This window comes from Cannabis sativa, chromosome 2 (assembly GCF_029168945.1).
Source record: "Cannabis sativa cultivar Pink pepper isolate KNU-18-1 chromosome 2, ASM2916894v1, whole genome shotgun sequence".
NCBI lineage: Eukaryota > Viridiplantae > Streptophyta > Magnoliopsida > Rosales > Cannabaceae > Cannabis > Cannabis sativa.
In genome coordinates this window covers 82,367,608-82,388,777 of record NC_083602.1, presented here as the reverse complement: position 1 = coordinate 82,388,777, position 21,170 = coordinate 82,367,608, and the positions used below count along the sequence as shown (strand labels likewise).

The following is a 21,170-nucleotide window of genomic DNA, read 5'->3' as shown; positions in this document are numbered from 1 at the left end:
GCGACTGTTCGAATATGCCCTTCTCGTCCCGGAGATGCCTAACTACACCTTTAGCTTCCGAAGAGGAGGGCATGCTTTTGTACTACTTCGGGGGCTTGCTCCCCGAACTACACTTGTTCTTTTTCATACGATTCTTAACTAGTCCCCGGGTGAGGTGTCCTTTAGGTCCACGTGTCATACATAACCGTGGCCACGTATTTTGGGAAAAACTCGGGGCAACAATTAGTATCTAAAAACTATTGTTATGAGTTGATTTGTTCTTGAAATTGGGTTATGATTTTTGAGGATATTGTGCAATGGGTTTAGATTGGGATTTAGGGTTACGAAATGAAATTCAATTTTGGGGAAAAGAATGTGACGAAGGGTTGCAATATAGGTTAAAATAGTGATGCAAAGATGGATAAGCATTTTAGATGAAATAGAAGGTTACATAAAAAAAAAATCTATAATATCTTAGAGGAAAAAAAGACATTAAAGAAGAAATATCCAACAGAACTACTCTTACTAAAATATGAAGAAACGATGAAGATGAGCTACAATAGTATGAATTAAGCCATAAAGAAGAAAGAAAGCTCAATGAAAAAGAAATTTAGGTCTCTGAGAACAAAGGGATTAAGATGAAATATGAGAATGAGAATGGAAATTTTTTTTCTTTAATAAATTAAAAGACATAATGAAAACTGACTAAGAATCCTGTAATTATTAAAAAAATATATATAATATAAAAGTAAGTAAATGAAATAATAAAAAACATAAAATTAAAAGTAAAGGTGTAACTTAGGGTATTATTAGTTTATTTATTAAAATTAATTAATTAGAAAATAAACTTTATTGTCTTTTAATTGAATATTATATATTTTTTAATTAATGATGACAAAATGGTAAAATATTATAGTGAATGATTTTGTTAGAAATAAGATTACTTAGACACTCATTTAGCAGGAAAGTGCAAGAGAGAGTACAAAAACACTCCTCCCTAAAAGAATGAAAAAAGAAAGAAAAAAAAAAATCTAAATAACAAATAAATTATTAATTTTTACTTTGCCCTTTATGCCATTTCCTCCAATGGTTACTCTCCATTTCTAGAGAGAGAGAATTTCTTCAGTCAAGATATTTCTCTCAACCAGCATACCTCTCTTTCTCACTGTGTCCGAAGTTGAGCAGTTTTTGGTAAAGGGCACGACGACCTCCTTCCCTTCCCTTCCCTTCCCAGGGAGAAAAGAAAGAAATAGAATCCAAATCCATTTCATCCCAACTCTCTCTCCTCAACACGTTTTAAACATTTTCTAGAGAGAGAAAGTCACGGAGTTTCCGTATTTTGCTTCCTTTCTTCCTTTCCCACCTTCTTCTTCTCCTCCTCCTCTCTCTTCAGGAAGAGCAATTCTACAGGGAGAGAGACTGGCTTAGTTGGTTTCTTCTTCTTCTTCTTCGTTTTGTGTCCCAGCTGGGTTTTGCCTTCGGATCACGGAGGTTTTACTCCGTATGGAGTTCGTGGGCAGAGCCGTGAGGAGAGAAATCAAAGGCCGAGGGGTTTTGTCGGGACTTGTGAAATCGTACAAATCCTCATCTGGTTTGTTCGAGGTCGATTACGAAGATGGCGATTCCGAGGAGTTGGACTTGGCCGAGGTCTCGTTGCTCGTTGGTGGTGAGCTCCAGCTGGTGGAGGTAGACGAGGACGAGCCCAGCCAGCATGATCGGAGACTCAAGAAACGGCGTCGTTTGGAAAAAGGTGGCCAAGCGCCGGGAGATTCAGGTAATGCTGGTCGAAATATTGTAACTGATGGGACCCTTGGGAATGATGATGGGGTTGGGGGGCATTTGAATGATAATTGTGTTTCTTTGAATGATGGGAAAGAGGGAAATCTGGAAATGGGACATGGAGTTGGCAGAAATTTGGAGCTCAATGGTGATTTGAATGGAAATGTTAGCTCTACGTCTGAATTTGATAAAACCCTGTCGGAAAAGGAGGGTTTAGCAGATAGTGTCTCTGGTAATGGGGATTTGAAAGATGGGTTTGATTTAAATGCTGGATTTAATTTGAATCTAAGTGATGACTCTAATTTGCATTTTAATCCTGAGGAAAATTTGAAGAAACTCGATCAAATTGATCTTAATTTGGATGTGAATGGCGATTTTGACAAGAATTTGAACTCGGGGGACTTTCATTTTTCCTCTTTGGGTATCCAGAGGAAGGGATGTAACTTTGACTTGAATTTGGAGGTACTTGAAGATGTTAAAGAGGCAGAGAGTGAGGGGAATCGACAACTTACTTCTCTTGATAATGTAGGAGATGGCCAAACAAAAGATGGTGATGAAGGTGTTGAAGAAAAGTTAGTAGAAGAAGAAGGTATTGGTTTAAATGGGAATTCGACAAAAGTTCACCTAGATATTAATGAAGATGTTAACGTGACCTCAGGTAAAGATGTATGCTCTGCTGAAGTTGTTGCTAACGAATGTAGTGGCTCCATTCAAGATGGAAAGCCTGTTGCTTCAGTTGCTGTCGTGGATACTAGCTCAGTAGGGGATTGTGATTTGACAGAAGCTCAGGTGAGAGATGGTTATTCTGAAGCTGGTATTCAAATGATCAATGAACACCTAGACAATTCAGGAAGTCCATCCAGTAGAAAGGGCAGTCGTAGTAAGAGAAAAAAGCTATCAGATAACATTAAATCCCCGTCAGAAATGGTTTTAAGAAGAAGTGCCCGTAGAGGATCCGCTCAAAATAATATTTCAATCACATTGTGTACTGCCATGGATACACCATCTTCACCTGCAGTTAGTGCAATAACAGAGGAAAAACCAGGGACTTCTTGTGGGAAAGTATTTGAGAAGCCCTGTGTTCTGCTCCCTCCGAAGCTACAATTGCCTCCTTCTTCGCAAATTATAGATTTAAGTGACATTCCCATACTTGACCTTTTCTCTGTCTATGCTTTTCTTCGATCATTTAGTACATTATTATTCCTGAGCCCCTTTGAGGTGGAGGATTTTGTGGCAGCTCTGAAGTGTAAGTGTCCTAGTTCATTGTTTGATAATGTTCATGTTTCTATATTGCAAACTCTTCGAAAGCATTTGGAATACCTTTCGAATGAAGGTTCTGAATCCGCTTCTGATTGCCTAAGGTATTCCTCAAAACCCAAGTTTAATCACTTTGGTTGTTTATCTCTCTCTCTCTCTCTCTCTCTCTCTCTCTCTCTCTTCTTTTCTGTTCTATGTTTGACATCTTTTTATTTATTTATTCATTTCATTTTTGATGTAGGAGTCTTAACTGGGATTTTTTGGACTTAATTACATGGCCAGTTTTTATGGTTGAGTACTTTGTGATTTATGGTTCTGGACTGAAACCTAGTTTTGATCTTAGTACCTTGAAGTTATTTAAAGTTGACTATTACCAACAACCTTCTTCCGTAAAGATTGAGATGCTACGGTGTTTATGTGATGATTTGATTGAAGTGGAATCAATAAGATCAGAGTTGAATCGAAGATCATTGGAAGCTGAGCCCGATATGATATGTGAAAGGAACTTAAACTTTGAGAGTAGGAAAAAGAGAAGGATTTCACTTGGCATCTCTAGTGGCTCTTGTTTGGACGACAAGGCTGTTGATGGTGCTGTTGACTGGAACTATGATGAGTGCTGTCTTTGTAAGATGGATGGAAACTTAATATGTTGTGATGGTTGTCCTGCTGCATATCATTCAAGGTGCGTTGGTGTTGCTAGTGATCATTTGCCGGACGGTGATTGGTATTGCCCAGAATGTGTTATTGACAGACATACGCCTTGGATGAAACCACGAAAGTCACTTCGAGGGGCAGAATTATTAGGGATTGATCCTCATGGTCGTCTTTATTTTAACAGCGCGAGTTACCTTTTGGTGTAAGTTCGCAATTCTTTTTATGTTTACATTACTCTTTATTCAAAATCGTTGCTTGTGTTTCTTGGTATAATTTTAACCTTGCTGAACCTGTATTTTCATTTTATTTTCATGCGTTTGGAGTTCTAAATAATAAATCAGCTACTTATTTGATGAGTACCTGCTGGAATTCACCTCAACCAGTAGTCAAACACATACACAGTAGCAATATAACGAGATAAACCAGTGGAACAGTAGACAATAATGAAGGGAAATATTGGAGCTGTTATTGGATAAAAAGGAAAACAGAGATAATATCCCTACAGTAGGAAAATAGAGACAATCCCTCTTACAATGGCAGAGAGCATAAGCTCTCTACTGATGTCGAGAATTCTCTACAAAACCCGCATAATCAACTCTAGTACTCTCACTCAAAACAAAAGGCAGCTCACCACAATTACAATACCAAAATACCCACCCTTTTAGTCAGCTCAGCAACAAGCTGAGTTTGTCTACCCCTCCTAGTATAGATAAAACTTACCGTGGGTCTAGACTGTCCATCATTACCCCCCCCAAAATCTCGAACCTTGTCCTCAAGGTTGAAAGCAGGAAACTAAGCGCGTATGGTGTCAAAATTCTCCCAATTAGCTTCAAAGAGAGGCAAGTCTTTCCAACGAATCAACACTTCAATGGAAGCGCCAAGGGGTGAGGGACATTGACGAACATTCAACTACTCAGCCGGTTCCACCAGCAACTCCAAGTCAGCAGTCAAAGTCGATGGGATGGTCGGTGAAGAGTGAGCAGTCCCCATGGCAGCTCGGAGTTGTGATACATGAAACACAAGGTGGACATTAGAAGAAGCAGGAAGATCCAAGCGATAAGTCACAACCCCGACTCGCTGCACCATAGTAAAAGGTCCATAAAAACGAGCTTCTAGTTTCTCATTCTTGCGGATGGCTAAGGACTTCTGACGGTAAGGGTGGAGTTTATAGAACACTCGATCCCCAACCGCAAATTCCACATGGCAGCGAGAAGAGTTAGCGACAACTTTCATTTTGTGTTGACCACGCAATAGGTGCATCTTGAGATCATCTAAGAACCCATCCCGTTCAGCCAAATATTGTTCAACAACCAATACTGAGGTGGAACCTTCAGATTAATGAACCAAAGCCGGATGGTCGTGGCCATACAATACTTTGAAGGGGGTACAACCCAAGGAGTGAAAAGTGGTGTTGTACCAGTATTCAGCCCAAGATAACCACTTTGCCCCAGCTTTAGGACGGTCCGAAGCCAAACAACGGAGATAAGTCTCAAGACAATGATTGACCACTTTGAATTGTCCATCTATTTGTGGGTGATAAGCGGTACTATGATGGATCTCAGTACCCTATAAACGTAACAACTCAGCCCAGAAGTGACTCAAAAATACTCTATCGCGATTTGAAACAATGGTTCTCGGAAGGCCATGAAGCTTGACCACATGGTGGAGAAAAGCTTCAGCAACTGTGCGGCCTGTAAAGGGATGTTTAAGAGGAATTAAGGGGTTGTACTTATTTAAACGATCCACCACCACAAGTATTGTATCCACCCCCTCAGATTTTGGCAGCCCCTCAATGGAGTCCATAGTCAAGTCCTCCCACACCTGAGCAGGCAGCTCCAATGGTTGGAGCAGCCCCCCGGGAGACATAGCCAAATGTTTATTCCTTTGGCAAACTTTGCAAGCTCGAACAAAGTCACCCACTTGGGCCTTCATGCCCATCCAATACACATCCTCTTAAAGGCGAAGATAGGTGCAGTACTCCCCATAATGGCCCCCAATAGGAGAGCTATGGTACTCATGCAAAAAATGCAAAATCAGAGATGATGTAGCAACCAAGACAAGACGCCTACGGTACAACAAGCATTTTTTCTCCAAAGTGAAACCCAAAACTTCCTTCCTTGTTCCAAATCAGTCACTACTCGAGAGAGGAACGAATCTTGGTTGATTTCACGCTCCACTATCGACCAATCTAGCCATGTAGTCGATGTCAGCACAGAACACTCAACTGGCTGCACTCGAGACAAGGCATAAGCCGCTCGGTTTCTTGCGCTTGGACGGTATTGAATGTCAAAATCATACCCAAAAAGTTTAACCAACCATTTTTTATGGTTCAGAGTCACCATGCGTGGTCTAAGAGAAATTTCAAGCTTTGTTGGTCAGTACGAACAATGAAGCAACGTCCCAACAAATAAGGATGCCACTTAAGGACTGCCAACACAATGGCCATTAACTCCACATAAATGGATTTTATTTGAGCTCGTGGCTTCAAAATCTGGCTGAAATATGCAATGGGGCGACCTTCTTGCATCAAAGCAGCTCCTAATCCATATCCCGAAGCATCAGCCTGCACCATAGATGGCTTAGCAAAGTCTAGAAAAGCTAATACCAAAACTGCAGTCAGGCTGTCTTTAGTGCATTGAAAGCAGCAGTGGCTGCCGGAGTCCAATCAAAGCTATCTTTCTTCAGGTGATTCGTCAATGGTCAAGCTACGGTTCCATAATCTTTCACAAACTTAATAATCTTAGAATCATCAAATGCCACCCCTTTACCACTCACTATGTGCCCCAAGTATTCTATCTTTCGCTGTCCAAAAGAACAATTCTTCATGTTTGCAAAAAATTGATGCTGAAGTAATAATTGTAGGACGATTTCTAGGTGTTGCATATGTGTAGACTCGTCAGGGCTTTAAACAAGGATGTCGTCGAAGAAGATCAACACACAATGGCGCTAAAGAGGCTTGAATACTAAATTCACCAGAGATTGAAAAGTGGCTGGAGCGTTGGTGTGACCAAATCGAATGACCAAAAACTCATAATGGCCTTCAGGAGTACGAAGCACCGTTTTATGGACATCTTCCGCTCAAACTCTGATTTGATGATACCCTGAGCGTAGATCAATCTCAGAAAACACTTGTGCGTCATGCAATTCATCTAAGAGTTCGTCGATCACAGGAATAGGGAATTTATCGGGCACCGTTTTGCGATTGAGAGCCCGATAATCCACACAAAACTGCCAACTTCTGTCATTCTTTTTTACCAATAGAACTAGGCTTGAAAACAGGCTGTTACTATTCTGAATAATCTGAGCTTCCATCATTTGTCCAATAAACCTCTCAATCTCATTTTTCGTTATTTGGGGATATCGATAAGGCTGCACGCTCACTGGAGCCGCATCGGGACGCAAAGTGATTGGATGATCGTGTTGGCGGAAGGGAGGAAGAGTTTTTGGCTCTTCAAACACGGTGGAGTATTGTTGTAACAAAATGGAAACACCCATAGACGGGGTTTCGCTTGCTGCCAACAATGTGGTGTGCCCCAATTCCACCAAAATTTCAAATTTCTCAGCTTGTATCGCTGCCATCATGGAAATTGGAATCTTATGTAATGGCGGATCACCCTTCAAAATCACCTTTTGATCTCATACCTTGAATTCCATGGTGTGTTCTTGCCAATGGTGGGTGGTTTTTTTTCAAAGTATTCAGCCATTGAACCCCTAAAATCACATCAGTATTTGTCCTTGACAGTGGAGGAAAATCATCAATAATATCAGCCTATGTTTAAAATTGCGTTTCTATTGCGTGCCTCAAGGCACGCCTCATTTTCAAATCGAATTGTTTGAGATTCAAAAGTGAAAGAAATAATTTTAACTATTGCGTGCGCCTCAGTATTTGGAAGAGAGGTGTAAGCCTCACACGTGTGAGGCAGTGGTAAATGGTCTAAGGCGTAAAAAAGAGTGAGGCGCTCGCCTAAAAAAAAAAAAAAGAAACATGATTTTAGGGTTTTTTTTTAGCCCATTTTCATTCAACTTAAAAGAAAGCCCAATAACATTTAACTTAAGAAAATGGCCCAATATAACACAATAAAAACCAATAAAACTCAAACAAATAACTAAAAAAAAGCCCAACTAAAAACTAAACTTACACAATTTATATTAGCAAAACAAAACTATATTTCTTAAGGTTATTAGCCGTGAGACACCCCCTCATTCATCTTCTCAATTGCACAGCCAGAGAAGAAAAGAAAAAAAAGAGAAACCGCTGCTGTTGCCTTCCTCCTTATTTTTAGTTACTCTAAAAATATTATTTTAATTCAATAATTGAGGCTTATGCCTCAATTCGCCTTAAGACTTACGTCTCGCCTCACAGGAAAAAAATGCCACGAGGCTTAAAGTCGCAATTTTGAACATTGATATCAATACTTTGCAAGACCAAAGGAATCCCTCGACACACACTAGCACCTTGCACTTGCATTGCCTGACCACTGCCCAATTGAGCCCCATACGCCATTGTTTCCGAGATTGGCAGGATTCAGTTTGGTAGCCAATTCCGTAGTAATGAATTTATGAGTGGCTCCGTTGTCAATCAACACCACCTCCTCATGTCCAAAGATTGAGCCGGAATATTCATGGTTTTTGGGGCTCTAATGGTGGTAGATCGGTAGTATCTTCAAGGGGGTCATCGGGTAGTTCTTCCCGGGCTTCATCTTGAACCACCACCATCACAAGCTCGGTCTTTTTGCACTTGTGCCCATTAAACTATCGCTCATCACACTTGAAACACATACCTCTTTCCTTCTTTTCTTTTAACTCAACTTCTGTATATTTCTCGAATCCCGTAGGAGAAGATGATGAAGAAGATGAACTTGATTTGTGGCTCTTATTCGTGTAAGTTGTCTAAGTTGGGGATGTCATCACGTGAAAAGAACGTGGTTCAAGAATTAGTAAAGAAGTGGGCTTAGTTGGGCTAGGTTTGTGAGGCCCATACCTGTGATTTTTTGCTAAGACCTGATTGTCTTCAAATTTAATTGATTCTGCTAACTCCATTGCTTTGATGAGGCCATTGGGCTCTAATAAACGAAGTGGGCCTTGGATCTCTCTTTTGAGCCCGTTGCAGAAAGCAGCCTGCAAAATAGGGTCACTCAGTGTTCCCATCCCAGTCGCCACGGTTTCGAAGTTTCTTCGATATTCCTGGACAAAACTAGTTTGCCAGAGATGGAAAAATTGGTCGTAGATGGTGCCTTCATGAACTGACGTAAACCGACGTCTGAGTAATGATTTTAACTCTTCCCAAGACCCAATTATTTGGCGAGAGTTTCCCCATCTAAACCAACTCAAAGCTGTTCCTTCCAAACACAAAACAGTCGCCTTTAGTTGCTCTGCTGGGGATAGGCATTGCAACCCAAAGCCAAAGTATCAGTCGACTCGGTAAGTCCACTTGTCTTGATAATTACCATGATTAACAGGCAATTCAATATTTCCCGAGCTATGAATTCTTACCTTCTTGCCAATTCCCCTTGTCGGCCGTTCGATGCGTGGTCCTCATTAATTGACCGTCGGCGTGTGCTATGAGATGCCCCTTGAGTTTCCTTGAAGGTGAGCATATCGTCAGCCATTCTTGCTTGGCCATTCAAACGCGTTCTTACTTGCTCCGATAGTCCCGCAACTGTTCCATTGAGACCGGAAGTAGTTCGGTCCAGACCAGAAATAGTGCGGTCCTTGCTCACCTGGTAATCCTTGAGCTCGCCGAGAATGGACTTGATACTATTCTGCCCTCATGCTTCCAATGTCAGTTTCCATCCCCTCAACTTTTTTTTTTTCAATGCCTTGCATGTTTTTTTCAATTCCTTCAATTTTCTTCTTCATTCTTGTTGACGGCATTCACCGAGAATCGGTTCTTTGATGAGTACCTGCTGGAATTCACCTCAATTAGTAGTCAAACACATAAACGGTAGCAATGATAAACCACTGGAACAGTAGACAATAATGAAGAGAAATATGGGAGCTGTTATTGGATTAAAAGGAAAACAGAGATAATATCCCTACAGTAGGAAAATAGAGACAATCTCTCTTACAATGGCAGAGAGCATAAGCTCTCTACTGATGCCGAGAATTCTCTCCAAAACCTGCGTAATCAACTCTAGCGTTCACTCAAAACAAAAGGCAGCTCACCGCAATTACAATTACCAAAATACCCACCCTTTTAGCTAACTCAGCAACAAGCTAAGTTTGTTCACCGCTTCTAGTATAGGTAAACCTTACCGTCCGTGGGTCTAGAATACCCATCATTATTCAATATATATTAACGTGGAGGAGCTTATATTACATTATATATCACAGATTGAACTGATACCATATTGAAAATTCTTGTACTTATCTTCTATGTCGTACCTGTAGATATAAATTTATTCACTGTCCATGGACACTTTTTTTTTGACATATATGTTTCTTCAGTTATGTGTTACACTGTTACTGTTGACTTTGCAGGTCAGATTCTTATGATACTGAGTCCTCATTCAGTTACTACCACAGAGATGACCTGAATATGGTTATTAAAGTGCTTAAGTCGTCAGATTTTTACTATGGTGACATATTAGTGGCAATCTGCAAGCACTGGGGTAATGTGAGCTTAGATGGATCAAGTAAGAGTATTGACTCTCTATATTCTATGTCCTCAGACATGTTTACGAAGTCACAGAATCACGATCTTTCAAATACCCTGGCTCCGTTGACATCTCCTGAAACACATGTTAACAATGAGACTGGCAAGGAAAGCAAAATGAAAGAGCATGCTAACATTGGAGATTCTGGTCACTCTGACATCTCAAAGTCTGTTAATATACTAGATGCAATGACTGTGACAGGAAGTTCACTTGTGACTTCTGAAGGATCAGCTGAGACTCAATCTGACATACAAGGGAAACACATTGCTTTTGGGGACTGCCCGTTGAAATCCATGTTAGATGTAAAACAAGAACTTAATACTGAATCTGCTGGCCCTGTAAACACCTCAATTTCCGTAACCACCAGAAATTGTAGTACATCACAAGCACAATGTGGAAGTGGTTATGTGAACTATTACACCTTTGGTCAAATTGCTTCGTTGGTTGCAGAAGATTTGGTGGGTAAATCATCAGAGAAAATTAAGGTGGGCGCAGTAATGTTAGAAGAAGAAATAATATCTCGACAGATGCGAGCTATTTTGAAAAGGTTTTCAAAATTTTGTTGGTCAAATATGCAGAATTTCAATGTAGATCTGCAGAAAGAGAAATGTGGTTGGTGCTTTCCATGTAGAACTGCTGCTGATGACAGAGAGTGCTTGTTTTTCACCAATACTGTTAATGTTCGGGAATTCCCCAATGGCGACATGCTTACCCTTCAGTCAATGAAAAACAGGGATAGTCATCTTATTGATGTTTTATATCAGATCCTGTCAATTGAAAACCGTCTGCATGGACTTCTATTGGGTCCATGGTTGAATCAAGATCGTACCAAGCTCTGGCGTAAAAGTGCTCTCAAGGCATCTGATATTACATCTGTTAAACATATATTGCTGACTGTAAGATACTGTGCTTGTCATTGGATAATTGTTTGTGTTACGTTTCTTGAATTGTTTCTTAGGAGATCTAGAAAGTATATACCTATCATTTATGCATATGCTTATAGAAGTATTTATTATGTGTGTATAGGCTCGCCTACCAAATTTACCCAATTATTTCACTTTCCATTTCATTTTTACTGCCGTGCATTCAACTCAGCTATAACAATTGATCATTAGCTCTTGCCAATCTATTCATCTTTACTAGTAGTAGTTGGGGCTAATGTTAGATCTTATTCTCATTACGCAGCTAGTGTCAAATCTTGGTCGTCTCGCACTCTCAACAGAGTGGTTAAAATACATGGATTCTGATGTTTCCATGGGTTCAGCTTCTCATATTGTGACCAGCTCTGCACGGGGATCCTCAAAGCATATGATTGCCCGAAAAAGACTCAAGAGTTTAGATATTGAGCCTGGCCCTACTCTAAACACTGCTAGTGGACTGGGAATATTCTGGTGGAGGGGTGGCAGGCTTTCTCGTCAAATGTTCAATTGGAAGGTTCTGCCACATTCCTTGGTTTCTAAAGCTGCCAGACAAGGTCCATATTGTCATTTCTTTTATTTTCTGGTAGTGCTGTATTCATGAATAATTATTCTAATTTGTTTGAAGTTTACATTCTGCAGGTGGCTGTACAAAGATTCAGGGCATACTTTACCCCGAAAATTCAGAGTATGCTAAGCGAAGCAAATATGTGGTTTGGCAAGGTGCTGTCGAGACATCTACTAGTGCAGAGCAGTTGGCTTTCCAGGTCTTTTAACACTGCCAACCTATTTCATCCTATCACTGATGTTTGGATGCTTCAATTTACCCCATATTTGAAATTGAATTAATGCTCTCTAAATAGTAAATAATATGTCAGGATAAGAAAAAATTGTGTTAGACAGAATTAAAGTTACAAAACTTGATCAATATCCTCTAAAAAACAGGAGATAATATGGGATCATTATACATTAAACTTGTGTTAAGATTATGTATATGTATCTCTGTCCTCTCCTCAATATATATATATATGGATATAGACAATGTATATTGCTTCTATTGCATGCTACTCTGCAATTTGACTGCCTAGGACTGCAAGTACAACTTAGTTCTGGTTGGTTTGTAGAATGTGTGATACATAAATCTCTTTACATTATCAGGTTAGAGAGCTTGATTCAAACATTAAATGGGATGACATTGAGAATACGCACTCTCTCCCTGCATTGGATAAGGAATCTAGAAAGTCAATCAGACTGTTCAAGAAAGTTATCATCCGCAGGAAGTGCATTCAAGGGGGACTGGTCAAATATCTTCTTGATTTTGGTGGAAAGAGAAGAGCTATCCCTGATGTTGTTAAAAAACACGGGTCAGTGATTGAAGAATCCTCTAGTGAAAGGAAGAAGTATTGGCTGGAGGAATCTTATGTTCCTTTACATCTCTTGAAAAATTTTGAGGAAAAAAGAGTTGGCCGGAAAGCTAACGATTTGAAGTATGGGAAAGTTACTGAGTCTGGTAGAGTCAAGAAGAGCCCTCAAGAAAAAAGGGGATTTGCATATTTGTTTGCAAAAGCTGAAAGGTCTGAGTATTATCAGTGTGGCCACTGCAGCAAAGATGTTCTAATAAGGTATTAATCACTTGTTGATTTGCCTGTTGCTAGCCTGTTACTGTATTATTTACTCATCTATGTGCTGTTTTCTCTGATAATTTCTCTTTTCTGTAACGTTTAAGCTGTGTGTGGGTCCTTACTTATTTGCAATTAGCTAAAGATTTATTCTTCCTCATCTCATAACAGAATGATGAAAAAACAGAAAAAACCATCTTAAGTTGTTTTGAATTGATTACAGATTTTTCTGTAAGTAAACTAGGAGTTTCTATTGCACATAAATTGTATTTAATGTGTAGCGTGGGATGGTCTTATTGTTTTCCAACCCGCACACAGATTTACACTTTCTGGTTGAAAGGTGACAGGAATTAGGAAGGGTTAATTTTATATTTTTTTATTAAGTTTTCTTTGGCACATTTTGGTATTAGGGAAGGGAAGCTCAGATTGGTGGTTAAGGGATTTTCTGGTTGTTATCATTGTTCTGCTATTACCGTGTGAGAATATACAATAGGAAGTGGATATAGTATTTGCTTTTGAATGTGGATTTTGAAGAGCTGGTTGTAGGATATACAACTGTTTTCATTGTTTTCATGTTGCTGGTGACTTCTATAATATCCTATTGTCTTTTTTTTTTTTTAAATAAATATTATTTTCCCTTTTTCACTCTCAAACACCATAAATTCAATTTTAGTATCTTAATTTATTGACTTCATTTTTTGCTCCCACAAAATTGGCAGGGAGGCTGTGAGCTGCCAGTATTGCAAAGGTGAGAGTTGTAACAGTATTCTTACTTTGTATTTCACTTTTGTTCCCTGTTTTCTGGAAAAGTGCTTGTTATACAAGCATTTTTGAGCTTAAAACTATAGTGACAGGGATTGTGCTCTCTCTCTCTCTCTCTCTCTCTCTCTCTCTGCATTCATGTAGGAGTTAAATGTTTGAGATATAAGTACTTTTCTTATGTATGCAGGGTTTTTCCATAAAAGGCATGTCAGGAAGTCTGCTGGGGCCATCATAGCTAAGTGTACTTACACATGTCATCGATGCCAGAATGGGATTCGTGTTAACATTGATACCAAAAAAGGTAAAACTGGCAAAAGAGGAGCTAAAGCCAAATCTCTGAAGTCTAAGAGTGTTCAGAAGGATGGCAGATCATCGCGGTTAAAAGGCAGTAAAAATAAGTCTATTGGACTGCAAGCTCAATCGAAAGGCAAAACAAAAGCTACACCTGCTGTACCTTTACGTCGTTCAGCTAGGAGAGCTAAGTCTGTGCTGCTGCAAAACAAAAAAAATCGAGGGCGTAGGAAAGGGAAACAGGCAAAGTCAAAAGCCAAGTTGAAAAAGGCTGTTCATGGGAAACCAAAGAAAGTTACCCCTCCTTACAGGAAGAAGAGAACATATGTTTCTCACAGTTACTGGCTTAATGGTTTACAGCTGACTAGAAACCTGGATGATGAGCGGGTTCTGCTATTTAGGGATAAAAATTTTATGCCCCCTTCTGAACAGTCACATATCCTTCCAGATCAACCAAAATGCCAGCTTTGTGATGAAGCAGGACATACATCCACTTCAAGTTATATTGCTTGTCAGATCTGTGGAGGTAATTAGTTTTTAGATTTGATCATCATTCAATGTACCTTCTACTTTGTTTTGAGAATGTTGAGAAATAGGAGATTTGTTCTGTTTATCTCCTCATTACTACACTGAATGCCACCTTTCTTGTACTCTTCACATTTTTTCCACTGTGCAGAGTGGTTTCACGGAGATGGTTTTGGACTTAAGACAGAGAACATTGATAGAGTGATTGGATTTAGGTGTCATACATGTCGGGAAAGTGCTCCGCCGGTCTGCCCCCAATCGATACTTGCAAGGACTGATATGTCTCAGTTACCAAAAGTGCAAAATAGTGCTGCAGTTGAGTGTACTGAGGAAGTATCTAATGCAGTCCCACCTTTGAGTGAGGTACACTTGAATTAGTTTGGCATTAGATATTAATTACTCTACCATTGTCAAGTTTTCTCTAAATTTAATCTGACATTATATATTAGTGTGTTCTACCAGGCAGGTTGAGTGGTATCCCAAATAAGAGTCTTTGGTTTTTGAGGAAACTAAACTAAAATGAACCACAGCATCTGATTATTTGCCTGAGTATAGCCTGGATTTGTCTTTGGCTTCTAAGAAAATCTAACAAAACGAGGGATTCTGCTTTTGCATCATAAAATACTCAAATTATATGTTAAAAGATGTCCGTGAAGTTGTATTATTTGTCCATGGGGATGCAATAGAACTATATGACTCACTGCTTGGTTAAGTTTATTATAATCTTTTTCCTATCACATATAGTTGCAGGTTGCATGCAATTGAATTCTTTATACATTTGAGGAGGGATTTTTCAGTGGGTTTGGGACATATTATTGATCATTTGCTATGCTAAGAGATAAGCTGGCAAAGCCGAGTTTTTCTGAATATTCAACTGCATGACCAGTTTCAAGCAATAAAGAAATATAGGAGGAGGGAGTATATTAGCAGGTGACAAGTTGAGACAGTAGTTGCAGCGGTGAATCAACTAAATGAGAACGCTCGTAAGGTGACACTGAACCTTCAAAGATGTTAGAAGGTATAGCTTGCCGTGAAAAGATATTCTTATAATTGTATATACAGCTGGCTGTTTGTTCTTCTGTGTTCATTTTGGATTACCATTGCTGCTTCTGTTGTGTCACATCATTGCATTTGACTCGTTTCATCCTTTCTGCATACACACACACACACGTCTTAGATGGTCTCTGTACGTAAAAGAGAGGTCAGACTGTTATGCCAATAAGCAATATTAGTTTTTGATATTGTAAACATTTGCATTTTTGGGCCAAGCTTATGCTATATAGTTTGACATATCAATCTCTTTTCTTTCAGCAGCTCTCAAATGGTCATTTGCTTCAAAAGATCAGTATTTTAAAGAAGGCCTAGATGTTAGGTGGTGTACCTTGTGGGTACTGGTTCGTCCTTCTGGCGTTAGCATTCCAGTCTTTGATTCACTCCTCTCCATTTCAGAGTTTATTGTGGCGACTTTGCTTGGCATCAATTCATTTGGTTAATTCTCTAACAACAATTGAGTAAAGTGATTGCAGTTGTAGGGATATGAAATTAGAGAAACATAGACTAATTCTATACTTCCATTAACAGATTAGAACTGCAGAGGAAATACTGAAAGTGAAAGCTAGATATATTTAATTTAGGTTTCATTTTTTAGAGGTTTGACAAGAACACCTTTTTAAATTTAATTGCAGATTGATTTTAGGATATAATTGCATGTTTACAAAGACGATATGTCTTTCTTGTATTGTTGTAATTGATAATGTACATAGGTACTTGAGAGAGAAGGAAAATCAAAGTGAATAAGAATAGTCGTTACCCCAATTCGGTTAAAGACTTAATGATGATATGTACTTTAACAACTTTGCTCAAGACACTACTAAAAGCAAAAACATATACGATTCTTTAGTTTATTTTTTTTATTTTTTATTTTTTAAAAAAACTATCATTTTATTTTATTAAAAGGTTTAGTAATTCCATTATATTAATCTGTTTTAGATAAAAAAAAAAAATCATGTTATCGTTTGATAAGGTATATTATAGTTAATTGTTATTAGTATTTTTTATATATAAATAGCGGCTTTTCATATCATTTATTAAAGTAAAATTTATGAGATCCGATATTAAAATATACCAATAACGGTACGCCACATCTTTTGGTGCTTGACGTCTCCCTTAGCATTTTACTTATTAATATGTACATGCTTTTGTTCACTTCAATTAAAATTTTAACTTTTTGTTTATAATGGGTAAATAGCAGCAAAACCCTCAAAACTTTTATTTTGGTTTCACTTAATCCTCAAAACTCAAATTTGGGCGGTAAAACTCTCAATACTCGTATTCTGTTAGCAATTTAATATTTCCGTCCATTTCAGGTGTTAAGTGCCATGTTAGACTGGACACAGTATACACGTGGCACAATTTTATTGGTCCACGTAAATATATATTAAAAAAAATAAAACAAAACATTAAAAAAAAAGAAATATATTTTTTCCTTATTTTTTTCCTATTCTTTCTTTCTTTTTCCTTTTCCTTTTCCTTTCTTTTCGTTTGTTTTTCTTTTTCAATTCTCCATCACACTTCTTCTCTCTCTCTCTCTCTCTCTCTCTCTCTCTCTCTCTCTCTCTCTCTCTCTCTCTCTCTCTCTCTCTCTCTCTTAGTTCCAGGTACATGGCCGCCGCAGTTACCGAGGACCACCAAGCAAGCTCTATCGCCGTTGCCGAGAACCACCAAGCCAGCACTGTCATCGTCGTCGTTGCAGACCGACCCGGGTGCAGTCACCGAGAACCGCCACGTACAACACGATCGATCTCAGCCCCAATCGATCTCAGCGCCGATCGATCTCAGCCCCAATCAATCTCAGCGCCGATCGATCTCAGCCACGGTCGATCTCCTCTCTCTCCCCCCAATATCGATCACCTTTCTCTCTTTCCCGATCAGCTCTTTCTCTATATATTTAGGGTTTTCAAATAATTGTAGGAAAATAAATTTAGGGTTTTCAAATATTAATTTTGGGGCCGATTTCGTATATAAGTTTATATATATGTGTATTTGTTTATTTGTTGGATTTAGATTTGTTTGAATTGGTTTGAGCCTTGTTTTGTTGTTGTTTTTTTTTTTTCTGTGATTTGAATGGTGGTGGTGATAAGAGTATGATTGAGGAAGAAGATGAGAAAGAAGATAATTTTTCTGGGTTTAGTTTTGAATGTGATTTTTCTAGTTTTAGTTTTGAGAAGAACTTGATTTTTTCTGGGCTTATTATTTCAGGTAGAAGAAGAAGAGAATGGTGGTGATGGCTGGGAAGAAAGGGAATGGTGGTGGGTGGTGGAAGGAAGAAAGATGGTGGCGATGGGGATGGCTGGGAAGGAAGGAAGATGTGGTGGGTGGTGGCAGGGAAGGATTCAATTTACCGTGGATAAAGAAAAAGAAAAAGAAAGAAAGGAAAAAAGGAAAAAAAAAAAAAAAGAGTTTTTTTATTTATAATTTTTTTTTAATTTTTTATTTTTTTTAAATATTTTTTTACGTGGACCAATAAAATTGTGTCACGTGTGTTGGAATTATTTTTACCAGGATCTTAGATTTACTAACAAGTATGTTGTTTAACATCCTAAATATGAACTTCTAAAACGATAATAAACACATATAATGTTTAGGAAACCTTACATTGGGTGCAGCAGAATAATATGTCTCCTTCCACTCAGATCTCTAACCCTTGTATCCTTTCTGTAGCAGAGTATCACCAAGATCTGAGTCCGAATGTCCTTCTCTTCAGTTTGGATTCTTCACAATCTTCCAGACTATGATTGAGATACCACTTGATGTGTGTGGGCACTACTCTATCACTCAAGGTTTTTCGAAAATTAGAAGAAGAAAAGAGAGAGAGAGAGAGGGCCGGCTATAGAAGGATAGTGAGTGGCTCAATTTTTCTGAAGGTAAATTTTTTTTTATTTTCAATCTCTTGTTAAGTGTGAGCCATCACTATCTATTTATAGGTAACTACTAGGTTTAGGTTAGCAATTACTTGGCATTAAAATAATGAAAATAATAATTGGAAAAAGCCTCACAAGTGGCCGGCCATAGAGTTAATGGGCCCCGCTTGGTATTTTGCAATTTTGACAATTTTCATTTCTATTTTCTTAAAAACGCCAATGTTCCAATTCTAACCATTTAAATGCCAAAACTAATTATTTAATAACTAAAATAAATTATTAAATAATATTGTCATTTAATATAATTATTAATAAGACATATAGAGTCTCTTAATTAATAAATAAAATCTAGAATTTCTTTTCTTCACAATTTTGCTCTTGCTTAGTGAAAATTCATAAAGTAGATATAGTATAATTTTAGAATTATAATTGATTAATTAAAATCAATTATCTGAGTCTTACAAGCAGTATGGTCTCAACTAGAATGGGGACCATGGACCTATATTACCGAGCTTCCAATAAGCTGAACCGAATTTACCAAGTAAATTCCTTAACTTATTAATTCCTTGTTGCATCCACTCTTAGAACTTGGAATTGCACTCTCAGTCATATAGAACGCTCTATATGTTCCACCATATAGATACGCTATCACATTTAATCTCAATGATCAAAGATCCTCTATATAGATGATTTACACCGAGTAGGGATAAATTTACCGTTTCACCCCTCAATGTATTTTGATCCTTAAAACACTTAGCTACCTGTAAATGATGTTTTAGTGAACTAAAATATAATCACTGAAACAAGAGCTCTTCCATTTACATCTATTTAGCTAAGCTCGAAGGAAATCATCACTTTACTTCTAAATACCTATAGAAGCTATAGATTCTATATTTATGTTCAGCGCTCCCACTCAATCATACTATCATGTTCCCAAAATGTACGTATCACCTTGACCCAAAAGTAGGCTTAACTAACAAATCAAAGAACATGTATAGCACTCCTGAGATTGAGCCTAAGCATATCAGGATTAAGATCTTTTGATCTAAGATGAACTAGTGATATTGACTTAGAAAAATACAACGGTAAGTATTATAATATCTTAACCAAGTCAATATCGGTCCAGTCCAGTGTATACTCCATACATTCGAAGCTAGTATACTTTGCCAATGTTCTGGAAAGAACATAACACTTATGCAAAGTGTAAGTACACTTCATCGCTGATTATCACATCAGTGTAAATCCAATGCACTGATGAAACAGGGACTTAGTCTTTCGAATCATATAATCACAATCACATTCCACTGTGTTGACATCACTGTAATTGTGAATGACTATATGTTCTGGACTTAACAGATTTTGTACATATATTAAACCATAAACATGAAAACAACATGTAAACATAAATCACTTCTAATCTCTTATTGATAACAAATCAGATTAGATTGTCATGGGTTTTATTTAGGGCACAAAACCCAACAAACTCCCACTTGCACTAACATAAAACAAGTTGTGCATTCCAATCAATTTGTTGTCTTGATCTTCAAATCAAGTGCAGTATATTTGACTCAACCCAAATTTCTGGAACCATGTTCATAAAACATTATGCAACATCCTTTACTATATGCATTACTCATCAAGGGATACTAAAATCCTTACTGCTTATTAAGTACATCTGAATAAACAGAAGACATATCTCTCATTCTTTAAAGAATGAAATAGAGATAATACAATGTAGAATTTTCTTCAGTTGAATAACTTTTTGATAATTTCAAATTTACAAAGTTATATATCTTCACTGATGGAGCTTGAATTATTATAGATGGGTTTTTACACTCTTCTAGAATAACTCCTCCACCCCTAGAGTAACCACCATCTCGACTTCTTATGAGTTGGTGTAGATGTAAGGATTACTAATACATGCATCCTTATTGTCTAACATATAGGTCACATTCACAAATCTCTCTTGACTTTCCTTAATGTCCCTACTTTGATTACATCTCAGATGGCTCCCACTCAACAGTAGGTGTCTAGTTAAATTATACATGAAAGTACATTTAACCTCTTACTATTGTTTTGAGGGATATCTAGTTGTGACAAATTATCTTAGTCTGAAACTGTAAGTTCCTTCTAGACTAAGTCATCAACATAGCGATCTAGTATTTTAAATGAAGTGTAAAATACTTGCTAGAGATTAAGTAATCAAATTAAGATACCATAAAATTTTTATGAGGATTAGGAATTTTTGCCCAAGTCATTCGAATAGACTATGCAAGAATTCTACTATCTTATTCTCATAAGTCTGATAAGTTATTTCTATCCATATGAATTAAATTTACTTTCTCATTAGTGTTCTTAAGTTCCTATCATAAGTGTCAACCAAATAAAGATGGGTAAAGAATTTTAAAATTCTCCCACTCAATTAAGGTAATGTGATACATTGTCAAAGAACTTTATTGGTATCAATTTCTATTACAACAGTAATATATTAAATGGAACATACAATCAAGATCAAGAATTTATTCTGATAATTTCTAATTCATTATATTACTTCCATGTTTAAAATATGTATGACAAGGAGTACTGTGGTGCATTGAATATAGTCCAGAGTTCAATATGAACTACATATTTCAATAGTATAGTCCACCCCTAAGTATATAGAGATTATGATCCACCCCTAAGGGATATGGAGATCATGGTCCATCTCTATGTGTTATAGAGATCATGTGGAGTTATGAATATAATCCAGAGTTCAATAGATATAAAAGATCGTTGAACTGCATATTATTCTAAACTTTTTCTCCACCCCTA

General features: G+C 37.8%; 1 protein-coding gene across 10 annotated transcripts; it reads left to right on the top strand.

The window, feature by feature from the left end:
• The first annotated feature begins 968 nt into the window (after nt 1-968).
• Nucleotides 969-16,351, top strand: LOC115719637 (DDT domain-containing protein PTM). 10 transcript variants are annotated; one of them, XM_061110933.1, is made up of 12 exons: nt 969-3,119; nt 3,257-3,871; nt 10,150-11,221; nt 11,511-11,799; nt 11,885-12,009; nt 12,401-12,864; nt 13,581-13,609; nt 13,811-14,440; nt 14,591-14,802; nt 15,326-15,457; nt 15,617-15,640; nt 15,754-16,351. In XM_061110933.1, the coding sequence occupies exons 1-10, from the start codon at nt 1,483-1,485 to the stop codon at nt 15,371-15,373; spliced, it is 5,121 nt and encodes a 1,706-aa protein (XP_060966916.1). In that variant the 5' UTR covers nt 969-1,482; the 3' UTR covers nt 15,374-15,457; nt 15,617-15,640; nt 15,754-16,351. The 10 variants fall into 10 exon arrangements, with proteins under 10 accessions (XP_060966916.1, XP_060966917.1, XP_060966921.1 ...); XM_061110934.1 differs by having other exon boundaries at nt 15,751-16,351; XM_061110938.1 differs by having other exon boundaries at nt 15,190-15,457; nt 15,751-16,351.
• The last annotated feature ends 4,819 nt before the right edge of the window (nt 16,352-21,170 follow it).